The sequence below is a fragment of the Protopterus annectens genome, chromosome 8.part0 (assembly GCF_019279795.1).
Source record: "Protopterus annectens isolate FY-2018-M chromosome 8.part0, PAN1.0, whole genome shotgun sequence".
Lineage (NCBI taxonomy): Eukaryota > Metazoa > Chordata > Ceratodontiformes > Protopteridae > Protopterus > Protopterus annectens.
Window position 1 is genome coordinate 146,073,326 of NC_056741.1, and position 27,917 is coordinate 146,101,242.

The window sequence follows — 27,917 nt, forward strand, 5'->3', positions numbered from 1 at the left end:
CCTGTCAGTTGAGCGTAGGGGATGTGTGGTGTTATAAGGTTGCACTAGATTTTGAAGAGCAGGGACTTTTTCTGGTTGTTGTATAAAAGAGAGTGGAGGATGCCAAGTTGGTTGTAGGTAAGTAGGCTGGGTAGTTCAAACCAAATTAAGTGTCTGAGTGCTAAGCAATGATGTTCCCCATTGGTGAGCCCTGTGGCAAGGTAATGAGATGGTCGCTTAGGCTGTCTGGGAGACAGCCTGCCAGCAGTGAGGGATTTGGTTGATAGGCGAGTATTCACTTGAGGATGGATTCCCTTTTTGTGTGCTTATATACTCTTGTAGGTGAATGGATAAGTTGAGAGAAGCCATGAATGCTGATATGAATAGTTGGGGAGCGACTGCTGCAGGAGATCCAATCGAAATTGGGGTCCCCTAAAATAATAGTTTCTTGTTGCAGGGTTTGGGAGGTCCAGTGGAGAATGTTCTCTAGTGTAGATGAGTTGTCTCCAGGGGGTATGTAGATGCCAAGTAAGTTAAGATGTTTGTGTGTGTTAAGCTTTAGTTTGCCTAACATAATTTCCGCTTTACCAAAGTTGGATGTGGTAGGGTTTACATGTGTAAGGTGGAGATGATTTCTTGTAGAGAATGGCTACACCTCCTTCTTTTTTGTTCTATTTACTCTATTTATGTTATAGCCAAGGGGTGTGATCTCCTTGCTATTAATGTCAGTTTTCAGCCAGGTTTCGGTACATAGGACAACGTCAGGAGAGTAATGGGCTACAGCTGCATGAAATTCATGGGATTTGTTTAGGATACTTCTAATATTGAGATTTAAAAAAAGCAAGTCAGATTGTTTTTGTGGGGAAGGTTGGAAATATTGAGTTGGTTTGGATGTGGCTATGGTTAGGCTGGGTTTATAGTAGGGACAGGGTTAGGGTGCATATCTCTGCAATGTGTTAGATTTTTGGTTATATCCACTATGATCTTAAGAAATCTCTTTATAAGGCTGGCATATTTTAAGAAGATTGTTGTGTGGTTGGGTTAAGATAGAATGGTATGGTAATGGTGATCTATGTTTGAGATATTTCTTAATGATGGGGAAAATGTATGGAGGTAAGTTGTTGTAAAGGGAGGGTAAGTGGTGGTAGTCTTAAAATGGCCAGGATGACAGAGAGATGCCTGATGATATGGTGAGAAGCTAGTGATGAAGATTAGGAGAATGCTGTGTATAGTGAGATATCCTAACATGTTGGATGCTTTGGCTATGTACATGCTGGTAGATAGGAGTAGGTAGAGTAAAAAAACAGAAGTGGGTGAAGTTAGTTAAGTGGGTGGGAAATAGGTTATGTAGTTCAGAGGTGTGGTTTATAGACTGACCGATAACTGTGATTGGTACAAGGTATGAAGGGGTGTGCTCAGTGATGTATAAATGGTAATTGATGAGAAGGTGGGTGGGACAGGTGTAGGATAGTAAAGTGGAGCCAGAGCAAAGCGAGGGTGGAATGGAGCGGGCCGAACCCTAAATTCTAAGTTCCAGCTGCAGGAAAAACAATCGGAGAGTAGAAGCACTGGACTCTGAGTACTGCAACGTAGGTAGCTAGCCAGTGCTGCCAAAAAGAACAAACTACAGAAGAAAATATACATCACAGGGTTGGCAGTCAGGTGTTATCAGCTTATTTATAGCACAGTATTAGAGCCCTCTACAATTAAATAGTAATTAGTTAGCTATAGTCAGCATAAGACAAAAATACGCTATGAGGGGGCTTATCCTAATATAATGCACCTAAAGATAGCCAGTTGATACAGAAATTGTATTTGGAATGGAAAATGATAGGTCACAGCAGAACAGTTGTTTATTCATAGTGCTGGAACTGCTTTATGATTGCAGCTGAAGTGAAATAACAAAGAAATGCTATACATACCTTTTTATAGAAGTTTTTCACTGGTAAGAAACTTTCATATTTGATAGGCAAAATAGTGCAAAACAAATTCATAAGGAACCCAATAGTGCAAAACAAATTCATAAGGAACCCCGAACATAATGTGCACTTAAGAACCTGACTAGTACAGAAATGCCACAGAGAAGACGCCACTAAAATCATGCTGTTTTTATTATGTGAAAAGTACAAGGGTCATTCTGTAGGGAGGAAGATATACTTTTTGGAAAGAAAACGTGGAGTTTTGGGCATCATTGTTTGTAAGCTGCATTCTCCTTCACAATGAGCTATGCATATCTGTTACGCCATATGTAACTGCAGTGTTACTTCTTACTACCTTAGCCAAAAAAAAGCCATGTAGCCGCGGTGGTGCAGCGGTAGCACTGTCGCCTCACAGCAAGAGGTTCTCCCGTTCGATTTTCAGCTGGAGTGCCTTCTGTGTGGTGTCTGCATGTCCTCCCCGCAGTAGAGTGACGTTCGAAAGACATGCGTGAATGGGCGTGCCTTCGTTGAAGGTTGGGCGTCAGGCTGGCACCTCGGCACCGTAAAAATCAACTGCCAATCATTAGCGAACCGGAGTTCTGCTGTGGCGACTCCTAACCGGGAAAAGTCAAAAGAACAACAACAACAACTAATCCTTTATGTTTCAAGAAATGAACTCTACCATAGAAATATGGCCACTGATCATCCATCCTGATACTTAATGACTTTCTACAGGATTATACTGTATTATTTTTGCACTTCTGTTGTACAGAAGCCATGATCTGCCTCTGAGAAAGGACCATGACACAGTAGAATTCAACCACTTATGAAAATGCATTATAATGAATAAACAAACCTTAATATTTAGGGTAATTAATCCAGAATTTAAGTAACTTGGAGTGTTACTTTTAGTGCAGTCCCCAAAATAAAACATCTATGTGATTATATGATTACATGCCATTTACTTGAAAAATGTGTACAACTTACTGAAAATAAAAATGCAGACACAATAAGAAGTCAGCTCAATAATAAGCAAGATAAAGTACAGTTTTGTACCTACCATAAATGTAGATGTTCGAGGGCTATTACAGCTGCAGTAATCACATATGGGTTTTCAGCCGTCAGGCGGTCCCTCGGTAGGCCGAATTCCAAAGTCTTGGTCCGGCGTCGGTTGTCGTCGCGTACTCTTCTGACGTCAGGAAGGCTAGAGTATATAAGACACAGCCGACGCCATCTTCTTCAGTCTTTCTTGCCCCAGATGTCAGGTGCCCCCATAAGGAAGGCAATACATAAATAAATCTAATCCATAACAGTAAGCAAATAATACATAGCAGGATAACCCAGTCAGTAGGTATGAAGAGGTATTCAGACCCCAAGGTCTTACCAAGTGGGGAAGGAGGGTGGGAAACCTGTACTGCAGCTGTAATAGCCCTCGAACATCTACATTTATGGTAGGTACAAAACTGTACTATGTTCATCGTGCATTACAGCTGCAGTAATCACATATGGGTAGAATCCCAAAGCTATGCATAGGGTGGTAGGTATTATACGGAACTGGGCTGAGTTAGAATGCCCTGCAAAACTGCAGTGGCAAAGCCTGCTCTTGTTCTGGAGTATAAAGGCAGATGGTAGTGTTTTGTGAAGGTATGTACAGAACTCCAAGTGGCTGCCTCCAAGATATCTTTAGTAGGCACTCCTCTGAGGAAAGCTGTAGAGGTGGCTGTGGCCCTAGTGGAGTGAGGTCTGATACCAGTAGGGACAAGCTTTCCATGATAAGAATAACAAAATCATATGCAGTGACCAATCCACTTGGAAATGGTCTGTTTGGTAACAGGTTTCCCTAGACCCCCCTCAGCACAGGAAACGAGGAGTTGATCTGATTTTCTGAAGGATTTGGTTCTGTCCAAGTAATAACGTAGCTGCCTATGGATGTCTAAAGAGTGTAGCAGCCTTTCCCCTTTGTTTTGAGGGTTAGGGTAAAAGGTAGGAAGGTGTATGGCCTGGTTTAAGGCTACCCTAGATACCACTTTAGGCATAAAGGAAGGGTTGGTACGAAGGGAAACCCTGTCCTGATGGAAGATGAGGAATGGCTGCACTGCCATGAGGGCCTGTAACTCAGAAAATCTACGAGCTGAAGTGATGGCCAGTAGAAAAGCTGTTTTCCAGGACAAATATTGTAATTCTGTTGAAGCAGCAGGTTCAAAGGGAGGTAATGTCAATTTTTCTAGTACGTAGTTAAGGTCCCAAGCTGGCACTGGCTGTTTCCTTGGAGGTCTTATGTTCTTAGCCCCTCTGAGGAACTGTCGTAGGAGTGGGTGTGAGAATAAAGGAGGATCCATGTTGAATTCTGCAGAGATTGCTGAGGCATGTATTTTGATTGAGGAAAATGAAAGTCCATTGTTCAAAAGTTCAGCTAGGTACTGCAAAATCTGAGGTAGGTTCAATTTTCTAGGGTCCTGCCTTTTTCATTCCAACAGCAAAACCGCTTCCATTTTGGAGTAAGCTTTTCTAGTAGATGGTCTTCTGGCCTCCAAAATGACATCCTGCACCTCTTTGGAGAGTAGAGTCTGATGTGATGCTAAGGAATTTTCCATGCAGCGAGACTGAGAGTTTTCAGCTGACTGTGAAGGGTTTTGAAGTTGTTCTGCGTCAGCAGTAGAGGTGTTAGAGGCAGGGGCCACGGGGGAGTGTGTGTTAGGCTCCTCAGGAGTGGATACCAGTGTTGTCTCGGCCAGTCTGGAGCAATCAGTATCATCCTCGGCTTGTCTGTTCTTACTTTCAAAAGTACCTTGGGCAGAAGAGGCAGAGGTGGGAATGCATAAACTGACCAAGTTGTCCATGTGAAGGAGAGAGCGTCCACTTTCCAGGCCTTTGGGTGGAAGGTCCTTGAGCAAAACCTTTTTAATTGATGGTTTTTGTGGGAGGCAAACAGATCTATAGCTGGCCTCCCCCACGCTTGAACAATCTCTGTAAACACCTGTGGATGTAGCTTCCATTCGTGAGGATCTGTCATATGTCTGCTCAGAGTGTCTGCCAGTGTGTTTTCCATTCCTGGCAGGTACTGTGCTTGAAGTTCTATTTGTCTTTCCAGAGCCAGGTTCCAAAGAGTCATGGCTAGTCTGCACAAGGGGTATGAATGAGTTCCTCCTTGTTTGTTTATGTACCACATTACTGTGGTGTTGTCTGTCCTTATGAGCAGTTGTCCTGGATGCAGGAATTCTCTGAATGCGGAGATTGCATTTATTACTGCCAGCATTTCTTTTTGATTGATGTGAAGGTGCTTTTCTTTTTGGGGCCATCTGCCCTGAATGCACTTGTCCTTCATGTGCGCTCCCCAGGCAAAGTCTGAAGCGTCTGTGGTTATGACTTGTGTAGCTTGAGGCTTGCAGAATGGGAGGCCTGTATTTAATTGGCATGCTTGGGCCCACCATATGAATTCCTTTTGAAGACAGGGAATTATTGGAATCACCGCTTCCAAGCTGTGACTGTGTTGAGACCATAGATTTTTTAGGTACCATTGAAGTTTCCTCATGTGCAGCTTTGCGCATGGGATTAGAAGAATGCAAGATGCCATGAATCCCAGAGCCTGCAGGATTTTCCTTGCAGTAAGCCTGGTACTTTTTGCAAGTATTTTGAAGTACTGAGATAATTGCCCTTGTTTTTCTGGCGTAAGGTAGGCCATCTGGGTGTTTGTGTCCAAGTTGGCACCCAGGAAGGTTATTTTCTGAGAGGGTGTTAGCTTTGATTTCTCCTTGTTGATGGTGTATCCCAGAGAAAGCAGTAACCGTGTCACATATGCCAGGTGTTTCAGAAGTATGTGTTTGCTGTCCGCTTGAATCAGGCAGTCGTCCAGATAAGGGTAAATTTGTATCCCTTGAAGTCTGCAGTATGCAATCACTGATGCCAGGCACTTGGTGAATACTCTGGGCGCAGTAGATAAGCCAAAGGGCAATGCAGAGAATTGATAGTGGATTGAACCTGCAAGAAATCTGAGGTATCTTCTGCAACTTTGTCTGATTGGGACATGCAGGTATGCCTCCTTGAGGTCCAATGTTACCAGCCAGAGCCCCTTGCCCAGCATGGGAAGGAGTTGCTGTAATGTGAGCATCTTGAATTTTGGCACGAGAAGAAATGTGTTTAGGATGGATAAGTCCAGTATGGGTCTCCAGTCGCTTCCTTTTCTTGGCACCAGGAAAAGCCTTGAATAAAAACCTTGTGCTTGTTGGTGCGTAGGTACCTTTTCTATAGCCCTCATGTTTAGGAGCTTTGTAATTTGTAAATGTGCCTCTACCCTTTGATTTTGTGGTAGATTTGGCATGCCTCTCATTTTTGGAAGAGTGTGAAAATGGAATTTGTAACCTCTGTTTATAATGTCCAGAATCCATTTGTCTGTTGTGACAATATGCCAATTGTTTGCAAATAGTGCCAGTTTCCCTCCCAAAGGTGCTGCCAATTGAATTTTGCTTGGCATGGAAATGAGGGAGTCATTGAGTCTGCTTCCTGTACTGCTGTGCACTGTCATCACCACCTCTTGGTGCTGGAGAATGCCATTGTCTGCCTCTATAGGACCCTTGGGCTTGTCCTCTGCCCCTTCCGCGTCTGTATCTGCCTCTTTGGGGCTTGTCAGTGGTTGGAAAGGACCAGTTTTTTGAAGGCCAATTCCTGCTGAACCGTGGTGGCTGTACTTGTAAGAAAGCTTTGACAGTTTGCATAGATTTTGCTTTTTCTTCCATTTTACGTAATATATCCTCAGCATTAGTACCAAAAAGAACATCCTTATGTAAAGGTGCATCCAGGATTTTTGCTTTCACATGGTCTGGCAGATTTTGTTCCCTAAGCCATGCATGTCTGCGAATGACTGATCCGGTAGCGGCCGCTCTGCTGAAGGCCTCTAGGGCATCATAACCACATTGTAAAGTGTGCTTACCCACTTGCTCTGCACTATGCATCATATCCTGCAACTCTTTTATGTCTGGTTGTTCAGGTTGTGACATTTTGGTCTTTAATTGTGATAACAGGAATTGTTGATATTTAATCATATGAAACTGGCAGTTTAAGGCCCTCATGGCTAGGGTGGCCGAGGTATAAACCTTCTTACCCCACCTTTCTAGAGATCTAGATTCCCTTTCCGCAGGAAGTGGATTCTTGGCCGTGGAGGCCTTAATTCCTTTAGGGTCTTGAGAAATAGTTTCAGGGTCTGCATTATGGCCTTTGTAGAGGAACTGGTGAGAATTAGGTACTCTGTAATACCTATCCGGCTTAACTGGTGCAGGAGGCAGAGAATCAGGATTAAGGCAAGCCTCCGAGTAAACATCATCCAATACCTCCAAAACAGGAGGAATAGCCAAAGGTCTATGCTGAGGTAACCAGAGGAATTCCCTAAGCCTTTTCTTGGAGTCTGAAAAGTCTTGGCCTTCCCAGTGGAAGTGCTCTCTCAAAGAGTGTAAGGTTTCCCCAAATGAAAAATCCTCAGGGGGGGGATACAGAAGGAATAGACTGCTCTGCATCCGAATCCTCGAAAGGGGAGTAAGAGTGTTCTTCAGCATCAGAATGTTCTGATAAAATGGATCCCTGGTCAGAAGAAGGAGAATCCTCCTCTACTCTGGGTCTCTTGTCCGGAGGGGCCTGTGAGCCTCTGATAAGAGTGATGAGGTCCTCAGCCATTTTAAGCATGTGCTTCTTAGGCATGGGCCCAGGTGATGGGCCTTGTGTAGCCGGCCTAGTATGGTGCCTGACTGTCTTGGATTTAGTGAAGGCCTTGATAGAGAGAGAGAGATGATGAAGGCCTAAATACACCATGGGTGGATGTAGATCTATCCACATTGGTAGGCTCGACATATGCAGGGGCTTCGGTTGTAGTCTGGGAAAGGGCCGAAGAACCAGCGGTCTCGGGTACAGAAGACCCCGCCGAGGGAGTGTCGTCGGTAGTCAGGGACTGCAAAGGCGTCTCACTGAGAACCGGACCACGTGGAGCCTGCTTCGGCGTGGTGTCGGTGGAGACCGCGGTCCTCGTTTGGCGGTCCTTTTCTTTGCGTTTTTTAGACAAAGCGGTAGTCGGTGTATCCGACGACATTTTATAATTAAACGCTTTACCAAAAAAGTGCTGGGCGAACTCCGCCCGACGCTTGATAGTGCGTTTATTGAAGGTAGCGCAAAAGCGACAGCCCGAGACGTCGTGGTCTGGGCCCAAACAAGGTATGCAAAGGGAATGGAAATCCTTATGCGGTATTTGCTTCCCACAAGAAATACAATTATTAACTTTTTCTGACATCGGTCTGAGGCAAGAAAAGATTCCCCAACAGGGTACTTAGCTTTAATGAAGACTTTGGTTCCAAATTTTTTGTAATTCAGGAGCTGGCCGACCGGCACTTGCGAACTGCTTCTGCTTCGGGCACTGCGCGGCAAAAAAGACTGAAGAAGATGGCGTCGGCTGTGTCTTATATACTCTAGCCTTCCTGACGTCAGAAGAGTACGCGACGACAACCGACGCCGGACCAAGACTTTGGAATTCGGCCGACCAAGGGACCGCCTGACGGCTGAAAACCCATATGTGATTACTGCAGCTGCAATGCACGATGAACATCTGCTGTCATGCCTCCCTTTCTAAGATGAGCAAAAAATAAAATTGTTTTATATTTACTTATACATACAACAGCTTATTTTATCAGCATTGCAGAGGTTTCATATAAGACTTTGGAATTAGGTGACATGAGCTACTGCAAAGGGTATTGCCAAATGTCATTTCTCATATGACAGAGCACCAGCTTACACAGCATCTGTTGCTTTTATCATTCACTTCTATCAACTAAGAACCTTACCTGAGCTAGGCTGTGAAGCTGTGCATTGCTAAGTTGCTGATGAAGCATGAAGTGATGAAAATACTGAGCAGCATTCGGCTGCCTCTGAAGTGCTTGTAGAGCCTAGACAGAGGAGTAAAAAATAATGTTATAAACTCGTATACATGCAGAAAAAATTATAAAATAACAAAATAACTAATATGAGAAAGATAACCAGAACACACAATCCTGAGAAAATCTGAAATCAAATGAGAACTGACAAAATTTAAAATAAAATCAAAAAAGATACAACTGTTCTTCAGACTAAGCAGAGCATAGGTTAATAATGCAACTAAACTACACAGTACCATGTCTTTAAAAATAAAAGTGGAATGGGGGTTAAGTTTTATGTGGGGCTCTATACCATTTGTTAGGTAGGGCAACCAGATCAACAACTATCACAGCATTTGAAAATAAATCTCTTCTTTTCCTCCTCTGTACTGGTACTCATGAGTCTCATGTTGTACTTAACTGTGTAATTCGCTGTACTTAACTACTTGAAAGAGTGGAGACTAAACAGTTAACAAATTCAAATAAATAAACAAAAAAAGACTGATTCATTCATAGAACTTCAAATTCTTGCCATTTTTAGCACATTTCAAACACTTTTTTTTCAACAGACATGGTTTTGTTTTTCTGTCTGGATTCTTTGGGTGCAGACTGCATAAATAAAAAGGCAGGAAAAATACTATACTAACTTAAGTTGTTAGCACTGCCATATAACGGCCCTGTTCTTTGCTGTCAAGTTACACTGGTTACAGATAAAGTACAGTTGTGTACACTTACCATAAATGCAGATGTTCGAGTGTATTCACTGTTGCAGTCATTACATTTGGGTAATCTGCTGGCAGGTTGCCCTCAGTCGGCCTGAATAACAAAGTCTTGGGTCCTGCGTTGGTTGCTGTCTCCTCTTCCATGATGTCAGGTCGTCAGGGGTATAAAACATGCAGCAGATGCCATTTTAATCAGTTTTTCTTGCCCCAGATGTTAGGTGCCCCCCCAAATGGGGAGCAAAAATATATACATTTTATATATATATATATATATATATATATATATACGGCGGTGGTGCTGCGGTAGCTTTGTCGCCTCACAGTAAGACGTCCTGTTTGATTCTCAGCTAAAGCGTCTTCTGCTGGAGACATGCGTGAATGGGCGTACCTTTGTTGAAGGTTGTACGTCAGGCCTGGCAAGTCGGTACGTAAAAATGTGCTGCCAATCATTAGCATTCCACTGTGGCGACCCCTAACCGGGAAAAGACGAAAGATACAACAATATATATATATATATATATATATATATATATATATATATATATATATATACATATACACACACACACACACACACACACACACACACACATGTATTTTGGAACACAAAAAATTTACCTTCAGCTAAAAGCAAATACACTACAAAGGCTTTTGAGCATAGTGAAGGAAAGAAAAGGTAAAATAATAGAGAAGAAAGGGGGCTGGCGGATGGGTAACCCGAACTGCAACAGTGAATACACTCGAACATCTACATTTATGGTAAGTGTACATAACTGTGCTATGTTCTTCATGTTTCACTGTTGCAGTCATTACATTTGGGTAGAATCCCAAAGCTATGGATGGGAGGATGGAGTTAAACAGCAATAGGAGCAGCTATAAGGCCCTGCAGGACTGCAGTGGCAAAGCCTGCCCTGGATTTAGAAAACAGAGGTAAATGGTAATGCTTTGTGAACGTATGAACTGAGCTCCAAGTAGCAGCTTCTAGAATGTCTCTGGTAGGAACCCCTCTGAGAAAGGCTGCAGAAGTAGAAGCAGCCCTGGTGGAATGGGATCTGATCCCCTTGGGCACAGGCTTTCCATGGTGCAAGTAGCAGAAACTAATGCAATGGCTTATCCATTTTGAAATAGTCTGCTTTGATATAGCCTTCCCCTCTGTTCCTGCAGCAAATGCCACCAGTAGTCGCTCAGACTTTCTTAGAGATTTTGTCCTGTTTAAGTAGAATCTTAGTTATCTGTGTACATCCAATGAATGCAGAATCCGCTCACCCTTGTTCTGCTGATTTGGGAAAAAAGTTGGCAGGTGACTGGTCTGGTTAAGAGCCACACTGGATACGACCTTAGGCATAAAAGATGGATTGGTCCTGAGGGCCACCCTGTCCGGGTAAAAGATAATGAAAGGCTCCACTGCCATGAGAGCTTGTAGTTCTGAAACCCTTCTAGCTGAAGTGACTGCTAAAAGAAAGGCTGTCTTCCAAGAAATAAATTTTATATCCGCAGTAGCAACTGGTTCAAAAGGAGGTAGGGGGAGTTTTTCCAGCACAAAATTGAGGTCCCATGCAGGAGTTGGTGCTCTCCTGGGAGGCCTTAAATTTTTGGCCCCTCTGAGGTACTGCTTTAGCAGAGGATGAGAAAAAAGAGGAGGCTCTGTGTTGAAATGAGCCGGGATGGCAGAGGCATGGATTTTTATTGAAGAAAAAGATAGGTCCTTGTGAAGCATCTCAGTTAAGTATTGCAAAATCTGAGGAATATCGGGCTTTGCTGTGTCTAATCCTTGTGCTTGGTTCCAAGCACAGAATCTCTTCTATTTATCAGCATAAGATTTTCTAGTACTAGGCCTTCTAGCCTCCAAAATGACATTCATCACAGGTTTACTGAGAGATGTGATTGGTGAAATTAGTTGATTAGCCATGCTGCAAGATTCAGAGTTTGGAGATGAGTATGCAGAATTTGACAGTTCTGCTGAGACAATAGATGAGGTATTTGAAGCAAGTACCACGGAGGAAGGTGCTTAGAAGCGGGTACCAGTGTTGGCGAGGCCAGTCTGGAGCAATCAGAATCATTTTTGGTTTTTCCTGTCTGACTTTTAGTAAAACCTTGGAGAGGAGAGGCAAAGGGGGAAAGGCATAGACTGATAGGTTTTTCCAGCTGAAGGATAGAGCATCCACTTTCCATGCTTTTTTGTGATGAGTTCTTGTGCAGAATTTGTCCAACTGATAGTTTTGGAGAGAGGCAAATAGATCTACGTCTGGGCTCCCCCATTTTCGTGTTATCATGCTGACAATTTGTAGATCCAGTTTCCATTCGTGTGGATCCATAAGATTTCTGTTTAGGTCATCTGCCAGAGTATTTTGCTTTCCTGACAGGAATTGAGCTTGAAGATGTATTTGGTTAAGTCAAGGCTGTGCTCCACAAGGCCATGGCTAGTCTGCAAAGGGGGTAGGAGTGGGTGCCCCCTGCTTGTTTATGTACCACATAACTGTGGTGTTGTCCGTCTTTATCAGTAGTTGTCCTGGATGAAGGAAGTCCTTGAAGGCTGTCAGAGCATTTCTATACAGCTAGCATTTCTTTCTGGTTAATATGTAGATGCATTTGATTTGGGCTCCATTTGCCCTGAATGCATCACCCTGCCAGATGGGCCCCCCAAGCATAGTCTGATGCGTCTGTAGTTAGGGTTTGGGTGGCAGGGGGTAGAATGGCAATCCCTTGTTTTGGTGACATGCCCCTGCCCACCAAAGGAACTCCTGTTGCAGGCAGGGAATGAGAGGAATCATTGTTTCCAGGCTGTGACAATGTTGACTCCATAAGCTTTTTAGGTACCATTGAAGTTTCCTCATATGCAGTCTTGCATATGGAATTAGTAGAATGCAGGATGCCATGAACCCCAAAGCCTGCAAAATTTGTCTTGCAGATAGCTAGGTTTTTGTTGCCACTTGTCTGAAGTATGTTGTCAATTGAATTTGTTTGTCTGGAATGAGGTAAGCCATCTAGGCAGTTGTATTAAAGCTTGCACCCAGGAATGTAATTATTTGAGAGGGTACCAGTTGTGATTTATTTTCGTTTATGATGTATCCTAGGCATGCTAGAGGCCTTTTTACAAATGCCAGATGCTGAAGAAGAGTGCCCTCGTCCTCTGCCTGAATGAGACAATCGTCCAGATATGGATAAAGTTGAATGTTTCTTTGTCTGGAAAATGCAATTACTGGTGCCAGGCACTTTGTAAAGACCCTGGGCGCAGTAGATAAGCCAAAGGGTAGTGCAGAGAACTGGTAATGCAAATGGCCTGCTTTGAAGCGGAGGTATCTTCTGCAAGATTCCCTGATTGGGATATGCAAGTATGCCTCTTTTAAGTCTACAGTTACCAACCAGGCATTCTTGCCTAGCATAGGAAGTAGCTGTTGTAAAGTCATCATTTTGAATTTTGGAATGTCCAGGAAAGTATTTAGAATGGATAATCCAGAATTGGAAGCCATGATTTGTCTTTTCTGGGTACCAGGAAAAGTCTTGAATAAAACCCTTGTCCTTTTGCCTTTTCTGGTACTGGTTGAGTAGCCCCATATCCATGAGGGACATGACTTGTTTCTGGGCCTCTGCCCACTGATTTGGTGGCAGATCTGGCCATCCGTTTGAAATTGGCAATGTGTGGAAATGAAATCTGTACCCCTGGGATACTATATTTAAGATCCACTTGTCCTGGGTAATTAGATGCCAATTTTGAGCATGAACTGCTAGTTTCCCCCAAAAAGCGGCTGCCAAAAGATAAGTGCTTGGAGATGGCAGAGGAAAGTCATTGAGACTGTTTACTGTAGGGTGGTGCTTTGCTACCTCCCGATTTGGAGGTGGAGGCACCCCATTGTTTGACCTGAAAGATCCTTGTAACTGAAACTTGGAGCATCTGGGTTTGGCCTGAGCGGCTCTGTTGAACACTGGAAAGGACCAATTCTTAGTAGGCCAATGTCTACTGAACCTGGGTGGCTGCACTTGCAAGAAATCTTTTACAGTTTGCATAGATTTAGCTTTTTAAAACCTCTTCTGCTTTATTACCAAACAGACTGTCCTGCTGTAAAGGAGCATCCAACAATTTAGCTTTAACATGATCAGGCAGATTTTGTTCCTTGAGTCAAGCATGCCTTCTTATCACAGATCCAGTTACGGCGGCCCTGCAAGAGGCCTCCAAGGAATCAAAACCACATTGCAAAGTATGGTTTCCAACCTGTTCTGCTGAATGCAATAAATCCTGTAACTCTTTATTTTCCACACAATCAGAAATCAACATCATTTTCTGTTTCAGTAAGCCCATAACATGCTGTTGATATTTAAGCATATGAAAATGGCAGTTTAAAGCCCCGATTGCCAAGGTTGCAGACGTATAAACCTTCTTACCCCATCTATCCAGCAACCCTGGAGTCTCTATCTGAAGGGGTAGGATTTTTAGCTGTAGAAGCTTTAATACCCCTGGGACCCTGAGAAATAGTTTCAGGGTCAGCAGCAGGATTTTTGAAAAGAAATTTGTGGGAGTCAGGAACCCTGTAATATCTGTCTGGCTTACTAGGAGCCGGAGGCATGGAATCAGGAGTCATGCTTGATTCTGAGAAAACATCAACAATGTCTAATACAGGAGATATAGCCAAAGGCCTATGCTGAGGAAGAAGAAGAAAATCCCTAAGCCTCTTTTTGAATTCTGAGAAGTCCTGACTCTCCCAAAGAAAATGTTCCCTTAAAGTATGCAAAGTCTCTCCAAAAGAGTAATCCTCAGGAGGAGAAGCAGAAGGGATGGATTCCTCTGCATCAGAGTCCTCATAAGGTGCGATAGAAAATTCCTGATCAGAAGAGGAATCAGAAGAAATGGAAACCTGATCTGAAGATTCATAATCAGTGCCTTGCCTAGGCCTCTTAGCAGGGGGGTTGGGAACCCCTGATCAAGGTAATTAAATCCTCAGCCATTTTGATCATTTGTTTTTTAGGCATAGGGGCCTGATCACATGGCTCATGCATCAGTGTTTTAGACACAGAAGTAGGTTTTGGCCTTGTTTTTGATGATGGCGCCGGTTTAATATACAAATGTTGAAGCCTAAAAACGCCCTCAGAAGCCGGTGCCTGCTCAGCTGCTCTGGACCCATCCAAGAGAGAGACATCCACGGGTTCAATACATGCAGAATCTCGAGGCATACCGGACTCCGAATGGGTCTCTGTAGAGGCCTGCGACTCAAAGGTAGTGGGCATCAGGGGCTGCGAATGCACCTGAGTACCGGCGACTGGCTTAGGAGAAGCTTCTTCACCAGTTTTGGACCTCGACGGTTTGTCTCTGTCCTTTTCCTTGCGTTTTTTGTAAATTCCAGTAGTCAGATTGCTAACCGACGACATTTCAGGATAGTTAAATCTTGAACCAAAGTATTTAGAAGCAAAAATATACTGATGCTTAATAGTGTGTTGATTAAATTTGGCACAAAACCAACAGCAAGGCACATTGTGATCAGGGTCTAGGCAAGGAATACAGTACAAATGAAAATCCTTATGAGGTATTTGCTTCCCACAAGTAATACAATTATTAACCTTTACTGACATCAGTAAGGAGCAAGAAAAAGTTTCCCCAACGGGGTATTTAGCTTTAGTTTGAAGACTTCGGTTCTGAAACTCGAAAACAAATATTTCAGGAGTCGGCCGACCAGCACTTGCAAACTGCTTCTGCTTCGGGCACCACACGGCAAGAAAGACCGATTAAAATGGCGTCCGCGGCATGTTTTATACCCCTGACGACCTGACGTCATGGAAGAGGAGACAGCAACCGACGCAGGACCCAAGACTTTGTATTCAGGCCGAATGAGGGCAACCTGCCAGCAGATTACCCAAATGTAATGACTGCAACAGTGAAACACTAAGAACATCCACCAACCACCGAGTTGTATTCAGAGCAGTTGCCTGACTGCCTTTTACGGAGAAAAGCAATTTTGCAAAATCTTCAGTAAGCTTCAACCGTTCAAAGACAGAACTGATCTCAGCACTTTCCACTACTTTAGGGTTTGTGCTGAAAAGGCAATTGTTTAAGTCACTGTTGATTTTGCATATGCCCTGCATGGTCAGACTATAAAATTTTGTGTTATCTAATAGTACATTCACTGATGAACTGATTTAAGAAGGTTGATTTTATAAATAGCCTGAATAGGTAAAGCTGATAGCTTAGTAGAAAATGGTAGTGGCATAACGGGAATACAGTGACGATATTTTTTTTATCCACTTGTATAAAGATGTCAGTATTTTCAGTTTGTCTTCTCAATGAAAGCATAGGCACACAAAATCTCACCAATAGCTGTGCCCACCATGGGGTAGGAACATCTACCATGAAAAGAGGGAATTACAAGGTGCTAAGAAATCACTAAAATTTTCACAGATGAAGTTATAAATTAATTCAGTCAGTCAGAACCAAGATCAACAGTGCTAGTTTACTCTGTATTCCATGGGCTGTCGTTCACAAGCATGACAAACTATAAGCCTAGTACTTATTATACAGCAGGAACTTCTCATTGTAACATTTGTTAATGTCTGTTATGTACTTCACAGATAAAGAGTCTAGTTGTCTACTGATGTACTATGTTCTTCATCTGTAAATATGTTGTAAGTAATTGCTATGTTAAATTGTTAATCGCTATGTAATCCAATGTAACTACTGTCTGTTTATTTTACTGTGGAGCTTTTCTCCCCGGGCCTCCGCTGAAAATGGACCTACATCCAGTCGGACACTCCCGGTCAACAAATTTAAATAAATAAATAAATAAATAAATAATAAAAATAAAATAAATAAATAAAAATAAATACTCTGTCATACCGTTGTAACACACAATTTTTGACATGTGGATATAAAAACATACATTTATCTTAGTCGCCCTGAAGTAGTAGACGAAAGGAAGGATGGAATGCCTGGCATTATAAAATGGAAAATTATTATTAAAAACTATCAGGAGCAACACAAGGATAAGCCTGAAACTTTGGATACATCACACACACAACTTGTCTTCAGAATACCCCCCCCCCCCACAAGCAAATACAGACCAGAGAATAAGAGTTATGTACTTGGCATCTGTGTTATCCTACATCATCATTCATCACCATAGGGTCTAGGATCCGACATCAGATCCGAGCTGGCAACATACTACAGATGGATCCAAGGCTCTAGCTCCTCCCTTTCCCATGATGCCCTGCTTCCCTCCAACTCTCCAGATCGAGTTTGCTACAATGCAACCCCAAGACTACTCCCACAAAACTGGAGGAAACCTCAACTTCCTCCCTGGTCTACAAGGTAGGGAGATGGTGGGAGAGAAAAATGTGATGAATGATGACTTAGGATAACACAAATTCCAGGTTATGGTAACTACATAAAGCTCTTAATCTGATGGTATCCAAGTCATCATTCATCACCATAGGGTCAGAGTCCCCAGCTACCATCACTCTGGCAGGCTTCAAGAAAGGACAAGCTGGAGTACAGTGGAGCCAAAGGAAACCCTGCTCCTAGAAATTGGATCAATCTTGTAGTGAGAAATTAATGTGCGAGGGTTAGACCAAGAGGCAGCAGCACAAATGTCATAAATAGAAAGCCTTGCAAAAAAGGCTGAAGAAGTTGCTACGGACCTAGTAGAATGAGCCTTAACTTTTCCTGGAACCTCAAGGTGGGTAAGGTCATAGACCATGGAAATGCAACTATATATCCATTTAGAAATAGTGACCTTATAAAGTGGAAGACCGCGTCCGCTAGGGGAAAAGCCACAACAGTTGTTCCGACTTGCGAAACTATGCAGGTAAAACCATAACTGCCGGTGAACGTCCAAGGTATGATGCACTCCCCTTTGTTGGAATAGTTGGGGAAGAACACTGGAAGTTGAATACATTGGTTTAGAGAAGATTTGGAAGCAATCTTGGGGAAGGAGGAGGGGTTCATCCTAATAGCCTGTCCTTGTGAAAAATCATGTAAGGAGGAGTAATGGTGAGAGCTTGCAGTTCTGAGACCCTCCTAGCTGAGGTAATAGCCACCAGGAATGCCATCTTCCAAGACAGGAACTTCAGATCGCAGAAACTAGCAAGCTCAAAGGGTCAATTAGTCAGAGACTGCAAAACCAGTGTGAGGTCCCAAGGAGGGGAAGGATCCTTAAATAGGTGGACAAAGCAGAAAAAACCCTTTCATAAATGCTTTACAAAGCCTAGACGAAAAGGTAGACTCAGAGCTATCATGAAAGTTTGAAACTGTCATCAACTGAAGCTCGATTGCCATAGTAAAAAAACTGGCTCCCACTTGGAAAAGGGAGGACAAGAACAAAAGAATCTCTGAAACAGAAGGGGAAAAGGGATCCTCTTAGCCCAGACAGAAAACCTTTTCCACTTGCTACTACATATCTTTCTAGTGGAGGGTTTCTGGGGAAGCTAGAATGATACATTTAATGGGGGATATCAGCCTGGACTGTTTTATGATCGTTGGAACTGGAGAAACCATGCGGTTAGATGACAGGTCTGAAGGTTTGGGAGAGGAAGCCCCGATGGGTGGGAAAACAGATCCTGATGGGGATCCAGTACCTATGGCGGGTACTTCAGATGAGACCTGATGAAGGGGAACCACGGTCGATGAGGCCAGAAAGGGGTAATGAGGATCAGGGATGTCCTCAGGCGTTGCACTTTCTGCAGAACCTTGGGTATTAATGGAACAGAAGGGTAGGCATAAAGGGGATCCAGAGGCCAATCGTGGACTAGAGTCCCGATCCAGAGGCCAATCGTGGACTAGAGTCCCGATCCAGAGGTCAATCGTGGACTAGAGTCCCTCAGTGACTCCCCCAGAGAGGGGATCAGGGAGAAGTACCTGCTGCATGTGTTGTTGTCTGGGGAGGCAAAAAGGTCACAGAATGGTTGACCCCAACGGTTGAAAATCTGCTCCACCACAGAAGGATTGAGGGACCACTTGTGAGGACTGAAGATCGATCTGCTGAGCCTGTTGGCCAACACGTTGGAATCCCCGGGGATGTGTGTTGCAATAAGGAAGTGGCAGGAGGACATGGCCCAATCCCACACTTTCATGGTCTCTCTGCACAATGGGTAAGAATGTGTTCCCCCTACTTGTTGACATACCAGACCACTGCCATGTTGTCTGTCTGAACTGCAATCATTCTTAAGAGGGAGGCAGTCCTGGAAGGCTGGTAATCATCCTTAGAGGGAGGCAGTCCCGGAAGGCTTGCAATGATAGAAGAACTGATCTCATCTCTAGAACATTTATATGCAACTTGATCTCTACTGGGGACCACGTACCCTGGACAGCCTTCACCTAAAAATGCCCCCCCCCCAACCCAGCAGGGAGGCATCTGTGGTCACTGTGGCCATGAGTGGAAGGAGAGAAAAGGACCTGCCCAGGAAGAGATCCGGAGATCGAAGCCACCACTGGAGGTGATGTCTGCACACAGGCGTCAGTTTAATGGTCATAGATAGGGGATGAAGCAGAGCTGACCATTAGACAGCTAAAGTCTATTGTAACACTTGCATGTGATTCCTGGCCAGAGGAATGAGATCCAAGAGCCAAAAGGTGAACCAGGGGGTGCGACAGGTCTAAGATCCGAGTGACTTGTTCCCATATCAGCTGAATTTTGCGCAAAGGTAAAGCTACAATCTCTGAAACAGAGTCTAACCGAATTCCTATAAATTCCACCTGCTGAGTGGGGATCAGATTGAATTTCACAAGGTTGACTGTGATCCCCAACTGACGGAAAAGGGGAAGAACATAATGAATCGCTTGTATCAGTCGATGCCTCAAAGGTGCCATGAGGAGCCAATCGTCAAGGTATGAAAAGACCTGGAACCCCTGCAGTAGCAGGTGAGCCGCTACCACTGCCATACATTTGGCAAACAGCTGGGGGGCTGCGGTGAGACCAAAGTGTAGGGCTCTGAACTGGCAATGATTGGCTACTAGCTGGAGGAGAAGAGGAGTAGCTGGAGGAGAAGAGGTCGTCTGGAAAGCTTGTCTATTTTGATGTGATAGTAGGCATCCTGGAGAGCTAGAGAGCATATCCAATCACACTTGTGTAAAACGGGGCAAAATGGACTGAGCAGTAACCAACCAGAAAGTACAGTTGTGTACACTTACCATAAATGTAGTTGTTAGAGTGTATTCACTGTTGCAGTCATCACCTGTGAGTTTATCCCTGCTGTGGTAGCCCTCGGTCGGCCCGAATACCAGTGTCAATGTTTTTCTGCGTCAGCTGCTGTCACTTGCTGCCAGACATCAGGTCGTTAGTGTGCTACAAAGGAAGGCAGCCAACGCCATTACATCAGTTTTTCTTGCCCTAACCAGTCAGAAGCCCAAGTAAATATGGTAAAGAGGTCCTGGTGGCTAAAAGCCACCGTTAGAAACTTATGTCTCCCTAAAGAAAGAAGATACAAGGGGGAAGGAGGGTGGGAAACCAGAAAGTACAGTTTTGTACCTACCATAAATGTAGATGTTCGAGTGCTCATACAGCTGCAGTCATTACAGATGGGTTATCCTGCCGTCAGGCGGGTCCTCAGTCGGCTGAATTCCAAAGTCTAGGTCCAGCGTCAGTTGTCGTCGCTTTTTCCCTGACGTCAGTGCGGCAGGGGTATAAAAGAGGCAGCTGACGCCAGTTTCTTCAGTTTTTCTTGCCCCAGATTTCAGATGCCCCCAGAAGGAAGGCAAAACATAATGTTATGCAAACATGCAATGTAGATAAATCAAAAACAGTAGTCGCAAGCAAATACACCATAAAAGAATACCCCAAATAGGTTGTATGATAAAGGTGTTTGTCATAAGGCCTGTCCTAAGAGGGGATGGTGGGAGGGTAACCTGGACTGCAGCTGTATGAGCACTCGAACATCTACATTTATGGTAGGTACAAAACTGTACTATGTTCATCGTGCATACAGCTGCAGTCATTACAGATGGGTAGAATCCCAAAGCTAAGTAAGGGTGGTAGGCACTAAGTGGAACTAGGAGGGGCGAGGATGCCCTGCAGGACTGCTGTGGCAAAGCCCGCTCTAGATTTTGAGTATAGTTGAAGGTGGTAGTGCTTGGAGAAAGTGTGCACTGAACTCCAAGTAGCTGCTTCCAAAATGTCCTTGGTAGGGACCCCCCTGAGGAAAGCTGCAGAGGTGGCTGTAGCCCTGGTGGAGTGGGATCTGATGTATACAGGCACAGATTTTCCATGAAATGAATAACAAAAGCGTATGCAGTGGGCTATCCATTTTGAAATTGTCTGTTTGGAAATAGCCTTTCCTTGAGCACCTGTAGCATAGGAGACAAAGAGCTGCTCAGATTTCCTGAATGGCTTTGTTCTGTCCAAGTAATAACGAAGTTGTCTGTGAATGTCCAAGGAATGTAGTAGTCTCTCCCCTTTGTTCTGTGGATTTGGATAAAAGGTAGGTAAATGAATGGTCTGATTCAAAGCTACACTGGATACTACCTTTGGCATGAAGGTAGGGTTGGTTCGTAAGGAACCTCTGTCCTGATGGAAAATGATGAATGGTTGCACAGCCATGAGGGCCTGTAGTTCCGAAACCCTGCGTGCTGAGGTAATAGCCAGAAGGAAGGCTGTTTTCCATGACAAGTATTGTAACTCTGTTGAAGAAGCCGGCTCAAAGGGAGGCAGGGTCAGCTTTTCCAATATGAAGTTGAGGTCCCAAGCTGGGACTGGTGGTTTCCGTGGGGGTTTTATATTTTTTGCCCCTCTGAGGAACTGTCTTAATAGAGGATGTGAGAATAAAGGAGGATCTGTATTGTATTGTGCAGAAATGACTGAAGCGTGGATCTTGATGGAGGAGAAGGAAAGGCCACTGTTTAACATCTCAGCTAGGTATTGTAAAATTTGAGGTATATTTATTACCCAAGGATTCTGGCCCTTTTCTTGATTCCACGAACAAAATTGTTTCCATTTGGCGGAGTAGGCTTTTCTAGTAGAGGGTCTTCTGGCCTCCAAGATGACATCCTGCACCTCCTTGGAGAGGAGAGTCTGTTGGGAAATTAAGGAATTCTCCATGCAGCTAGATTTAGGGTTTTGAGCTGGCTGTGAAGGGTTTTGTAGTTGTGCTGGGACAACAGAAGAGGGACTAGAGGTAGGATCCATGGTGGGGAGTGTGTCAGGCTCTTTAGGAGAGGATACCAGTGTTGTCATGGCCAGTCTGGAGCAATGAGAATCATTTGTGGCCTCTCTGCTCTGGCTTTTAATAGAACTTTGGTCAGAAGAGGAAGAGGCGGGAAGTTGTTGTCCAATTGAAAGTGAGTGCGTCCACTTTCCAGGCCTGTGGATGATATGTCCTTGAACAAAATTTTTCCAACTGGTAATTTCTGTGGGTAGCAAAAAGATCTATGTCTGGCTGTCCCCATGCCCGAGTTATCATTGAGAAAACTTGAGGATGCAACTTCCATTCGTGAGGGTCTGTCATATTTCTGCTTAAGTTGTCCGCCAGTGTGTTTTCCTTCCCTGGCAGGAATTGTGCCTGTAGTTGAATTTGCAATTCCAGTGCTGTGTTCCATAGGGTCATGGCTTGCCTGCACAGGGGGTATGAATGAGTTCCCCCCTGTTTGTTTATGTACCACATGACTGTGGTGTTGTCTGTCCTTATCAATAGCTGGCCTGGATGCAGTAGGTCTTTGAAGGTCATAAGAGCATGTTGCACAGCTAGCATCTCCTTTTGGTTGATGTGTAGGTGCTTCTCTTTTTGGGACCATTTTCCCTGAATGCACTGATCTGCCATGTGTGCTCCCCAGGCATAGTCTGAGGCGTCCGTTGTGATGATTTGAGTTGCTTGAGGTACACAGAAAGGGAGACCTGTGTTTCTTTGGCATGCTTGAGCCCAGCACAACAATTCCTTTTGAAGGAATGGAATGAGTGGTATAATTGTTTCCAAGCTGTGGCTGTGTTGAGACCATAAGTTTTTTAGGTACCAATGTAGTTTCCTCATATGCAGCTTTGCACATGGTATTAGTAGAATGCAAGATGCCATGAATCCCAGAGCCTGCAGTACTTTCCTTGCAGTTAGTCTGGTGAAAGTTGCCATTTTGTTGAAGTATTGAGATAGTTGCCCTTGTTTGTCTGGCGTGAGGTAGGCCATCTGGGTGGTTGTATTTAAGCTGGCACCCAGGAAAATTATCTGTTGAGAAGGTATTAGTTTTGATTTCTTTTTGTTCACTGTGTATCCCAGGTAGTTTAACAATTTTATTACAAACGCCAGATGCTGCAATAGAATGTCCTTGCTGTCCGCTTGGATCAGGCAGTCGTCCAGATATGGGTAGATTTGCATTCCTTGTTGTCTGCAGAAGGCAATTACTGATGCCAGGCTAGATAAGACAAAGGGCAATGCAGAGAATTGGTAATGGGTTGAACCTGCAAGAAATCTGAGGTATCTTCTGCAATCTTGTCTGATAGGGAACATGCAGGTATGCCTCCTTGAGGTCCAATGTTACCAGCCAAGACTCCTTGCCCAGCATGGGAAGAAGCTGCTGTAATGTAAGCATCTTGAATTTTGGCACCTGTAGATATGTGTTTAGGATAGAGAGGTCTAAGATGGGTCTCCAATCTTTGTCTTTCCTTGGTACCAGGAATAGTCTGGAATAAAAACCTTGACCTTGTTCTTTTGCAGGTACCTCTTGAATCGCTTTCATATCCATGAGAGTGGAAATTTGTCTTTGTGCCTCTGCCCTTTGATTTTGTGGCAGGTTTGGCAAGCCTCTCATTTTTGGAAGGGTGTGAAAGTGGAACCTGTAGCCTCTGTCTATAATGTCCAGAATCCATTTGTCTTTTGTAACAATGTGCCAGTTTTTTGAAAATAATGCTAGTTTTCCGCCCAAAGGTGCTGCCATTAAAGCTTTGTTTGGCAGGCATAGGGGGAAATCATTGTGTCTGTTTTCTAAATGACTGTGATCTATCTTCTCCACCTCTTGGGGTTGGTGCTTGCCACTGTCTAGCTCTGTAAGATCCTTGAGGTTGTCCTCTACCCCTTGGGCGTCTGTATCTGCCCCTTTGAGGTCTGTCCGTGGCTGGAAAGGACCAATTTTTTGATGGCCAGTTTCTGCTGAAGCGTGGAGGTTGTACCTGCAAGAAATCTTTCACTGTTTGCATAGATTTCGCTTTTTCCTCCATTTTCTTTAGTACCTCCTCAGTTTTAACATCAAACAATACATCTTTTTGAAGTGGTGCATCTAATAACTCTGCTTTGACATGATCTGGTAAGGTTTGCTCTTTGAGCCAAGCATGTCTACGTATAACAGATCCCGTAACAGCAGCTCTACATGAGGCCTCTAAAGCATCAAAACCACACTGCAAGGTATGTTTACCCACTTGCTCTGCTCCATGCAACAAATCCTGCAACTCTTTCAAATCTGGTTGTTCTGTTTGTGTCATTTTGCTTTTCAGCTGAGATAACAAAAACTGTTGGTACTTTAACATATGAAATTGACAGTTTAATGCCCTCATGGTTAAAGTGGCCGAGGTATACACCTTTTTCCCCCACCTTTCTAATGCTCTGGAATCTCTCTCTGAAGGTAATGGGTTTTTAGCGGTAGAGGCCTTAATTCCCTTGGGACCCTGTGAAATTGTTTCTGGGTCAGCAGTATGGCTTTTATAAAGGAACTGGTGAGAATCAGGAACCCGGTAATACCTGTCTGGTTTGACAGGGGCTGGAGGTAAAGAATCTGGATTAAGGCTGGCTTCTGCGTACACATCATCCAAAATATCTAAAACAGGAGGGATAGCCAGGGGCCTATGCTGAAGGAGCAGTAGAAATTCCCTGAGCCTTTTCTTGGAATCTGAGTAATCTTGGCCTTCCCAGTGGAAGTGTTCCCTCAATGTATGCAGGGTTTCCCCAAAAGAATAGTCCTCAGGGGGGGAGACCGAGGGAATAGACTCCTCAGCATCAGAGTCTTCGAAAGGGGAGTAGGCATAATCCTGGTCTGAGGTAATAGAAGCCTGGTCTGAGGAAGGGAAGTCTTCCTCCAATCTGGGTCTTTTGTCAGAGGGGGGTTGAGAACCCCTGATGAGAGTTATCAAATCCTCAGCCATTTTAAGCATCTGCTTTTTAGGCATGGGGCCTTGAGAGGAGGTCTGGGGACCCTGTTTTTTAGTTATCATGGCAGCTTTAGACTTAGTGAAGGATTTAATAGAGAAGATGGAAGGCCTGAAGACGCCTTCAGAAATGGCAGGCCTGACTAAATTTTCAATTTCCCCGCCAAGAGTGGCGTCGGTATCTGCAGTGGGAATGGAGACAGAGGAACCTGCGACCTCGGGTACTGAAGTCACAGGTAAAAAAGTTTCATCGGTAGTCAGGGACTGCGTAGGCGCCTCGCTGAGAACCGGAGAACCGGTAGTCGGCCTAAGCGTGGTCTCAGTACTCGGTGCAGACCTCGGATGTCGGTCCTTGTCTTTGCGTCTTTTGCTTAAAACTGGTGTCGGAGTATCCGACGACATGATATAATTAAATTTTTTGCCAAAATAATGAAGGGCGAACTCCGCCCGGCGCTTAATAGTGCGCTTGTTGAACCTAGCACAAAAACGGCAGGCCGAGACATCGTGGTCTGGCCCTAAGCAAGGTATACAGAAAGAGTGGAAATCCTTATGCGGTATTTGCTTACCACAAGAAATGCAATTATTAACTTTGTCTGACATCGGTCTGAGGCAATAAAAGTTTCCCCAACGGGGTACTTAGCTTTAAAGAAGACTCCGGCTGAAATACTTTCGTAAATCTCAGGAGCTGGCCGACCAGCACTTGCGAATTGCTTCTGCTTCGGGCACCGCGCGGCAAGAAAGACTGAAGAAAATGGCGTTGGCTGCCTCTTTTATACCCATGCTGCACTGACGTCAGGGAAGAAGCGACGACAACCGACGCCGGACCTAGACTTTGGAATTCAGCCAACCGAGGACCCGCCTGATGGCAGGATAACCCATCTGTAATGACTGCAGCTGTATGCACGATGAACATCTGCAACAGTGAATACACTCGAACATCTACATTTATGGTAAGTGTACACAACTGTACTATGTTCTTCATGTTTCACTGCTGCAGTCATCACCTGTGGGAGGATTCCCAAAGCTGAGGAGAGGGGTGGTAGGTTCAGTAAGAGACCTAGGAATGGGTCAACATGCCTTGCAGAACTGCAGAGGCAAACCCTACCCTAGCCTTAGAAAACAGAAGTAGGTAGTAATGCTTGGTAAAGGTATGGACAGAAGTTCAGGTGGCAGCTTCCAGAATGTCCCTTGGTGGGAACTCCTCTGAGGAATGCTGTGGAAGTGGAGGCTGCCCTAGTGGAACGGGTTCGAATAGACATGCAATCTGTAGCAGAAATGGATACGGTGCGATATCCATTTTGAAATGGTTTGTTTGGAAATGTGTTTCCCCTATGCCCCTGGGGCAAAGCTGGTAAGTAGTTGGTCTGTTTTCCTGTAGGGTTTGTACGGTCCAGATAGTATCTGAGCTGTCTGTGCACATCTAGCGAGTGCAGAATACTTTCCCCCTTGTTTTGAGGGTTAGGAAAGAAGGTGGGTAGATGTATGGCCTGGTTGAGAGTTACACTACATACCACCTTGGGCAAAAAGGAGGGATTAGTCCTCTGGGAGACCGTGTCTGCATGGAAGATGATGAAGAGCTCAATGGCCATCAGTGCCTGAAGTTCTGAAACCGTTCTGGCTTCGGGCTGAGGTGATAGCTAGGAGAAAACCAGTCTTCCAGGAGAGGTATCTTAGTTCTGCTGAAGCAGCAGGTTCGAAGGGTGGTAAAGGTAGTTTTTCCAAAACATAATTCAGGTCCCAGGCTGGAGTGGGTGGCCTTCTGGGATGTCTGATATTAGAAGCCCCTCTGAGGAATTGTTTAATCAAAGGATGGGAGAACAGGGGCTGTGTTCTGCATCAAAATGAGCTGAAATGGCCGAGGCGTGGATTTTAATAGAGGAGAAGGAGAGGCCACTATTAAGTAGCTCAGCTAGGTAGTCCAGGATAAGAGGGATGGGAGGTTGTGAGGTATTGCTCCCTCTTGAGTGGCTCCAGGAGCAGAATCTTTTCCATTTTCCTGCATAACATTTTCTGATGCTGGGCCTTCTGGCCTCCGAGATAATGTCTAGGACCTGCTTGCTTAAGTGGGGCCCCTTGTTTGCCTTTAGAGTATTAGCCATGCTGACAGTCTGAGAGTCTGCAAGTCTGGGTGCAGCATTCCCCCCCACCTGAGTTAAGAGGTATGAGATCAGGGGAAGCTGCCTGGGAGGCTGTAAATTCAGGCTGAGCAGTAAGATGTACCAATGTTGTCTGGGCCAATCTGGAGCAATGAGGATGGCCTTTGGTCTCTCCTCCCTTATTTTGATCAGTACCTTGGGAATAAGAGGCAGAGGAGGGAATGTGTACACAAAGAGGGTGTTCCAGGGGAAGGTCAAGGCATCCACCTTCCACGCTAGGTGGTGATATTCCCTGGTACAGAATTTTTTCAGCTGATGGTTGAGATGCACCGGAGTCCCCCATGCCCGAGTGATTTGTAAAGACATTTTTCTATGGCGCTGCCATTCATAGGCGTCCAGTAAGTTTCTGCTTAAGTGGTCTGCCAGGGTGCCGTTGATCCCTGGTAGTTATTGCGCTATCAGGTGTAGTCCCACGGAAGAGGCCGTCAGCCAGATTTTCATGGCTAGCCTGCACAGAGGGTAAGATAGGGTCCCTCTCTGTTTGTTGATGTACCACATTACTGTGGTGGTGTTTGTTTTGATAAGGAGAACCCCTGGCTTGAGATGGGGTTTGAAAGATGTCAGGGCCTTTTGTACTGCCATCATCTCCTTCTGGTTGATGTGTAAGGGAAAGTGCTGGGCAGGAACCACCATGTCCGGCTCCTTCCAAGCCCTGCTGCCAATCAGATCTACCAACTCATTGGGGGGGTGGGGGACCACCCAGGAGACAGACGGGCCCATCCCGAAGGTATTCAGAAATATGGATCCTGACAAGACGGGGATTGGAGAGGCCATCCGCTGTTTTGCTTCAAGAGTTCAAGGATGCCTCCAAAGGAGACATCGGCTGGTGGAAATCTGGGGGACCTGTATCCTTCCTCGAATTCGGTATCCTCGGTGAGGGAGTCCAAGTGCCCCCTTTTGCATTTTTTCTGACGATGAACCTCCTCCGCAGGGGGCTCCAGGGAGGACTTGGAAGAGACAAGGACTCTCAAGAGGGGAGGAAACCCCCTGAAGGCTCGATCGGGAGGGCTGACCTTGGACAGGATGGGAGACATCAGCCAAAGTAGAGAGAGGCAGGAAGGGACAGGGTGGAGCAGCAGAGAAAACTCCAGACCTGGAGAAGGTCCTCTACCACCCAGAAAGCCGATGGGCTGGAAGTGGGCCCATCTCCCACATCCGAGGAAGAGGTCCCCTGGAGAGGAGGTACGAGTTCAGAAACAGCACTGCAACTCCCAGATGA

At 44.8% G+C, this 27,917-nt stretch overlaps 1 protein-coding gene across 3 annotated transcripts in view; it reads right to left on the reverse strand.

Moving 5' to 3' along the window:
* Nucleotides 1-27,917, reverse strand: part of PHC1 (polyhomeotic homolog 1) — a 1,492,233-nt gene that overhangs the window by 1,309,895 nt on the left and 154,421 nt on the right. For all 3 annotated transcript variants that reach the window (XM_044079657.1, XM_044079656.1, XM_044079655.1), the window contains exon 3: nucleotides 8,717-8,818. In XM_044079657.1, the coding sequence (XP_043935592.1) occupies nucleotides 8,717-8,818 (102 nt within the window). The remainder of the gene's footprint in view (nucleotides 1-8,716; nucleotides 8,819-27,917) is intronic.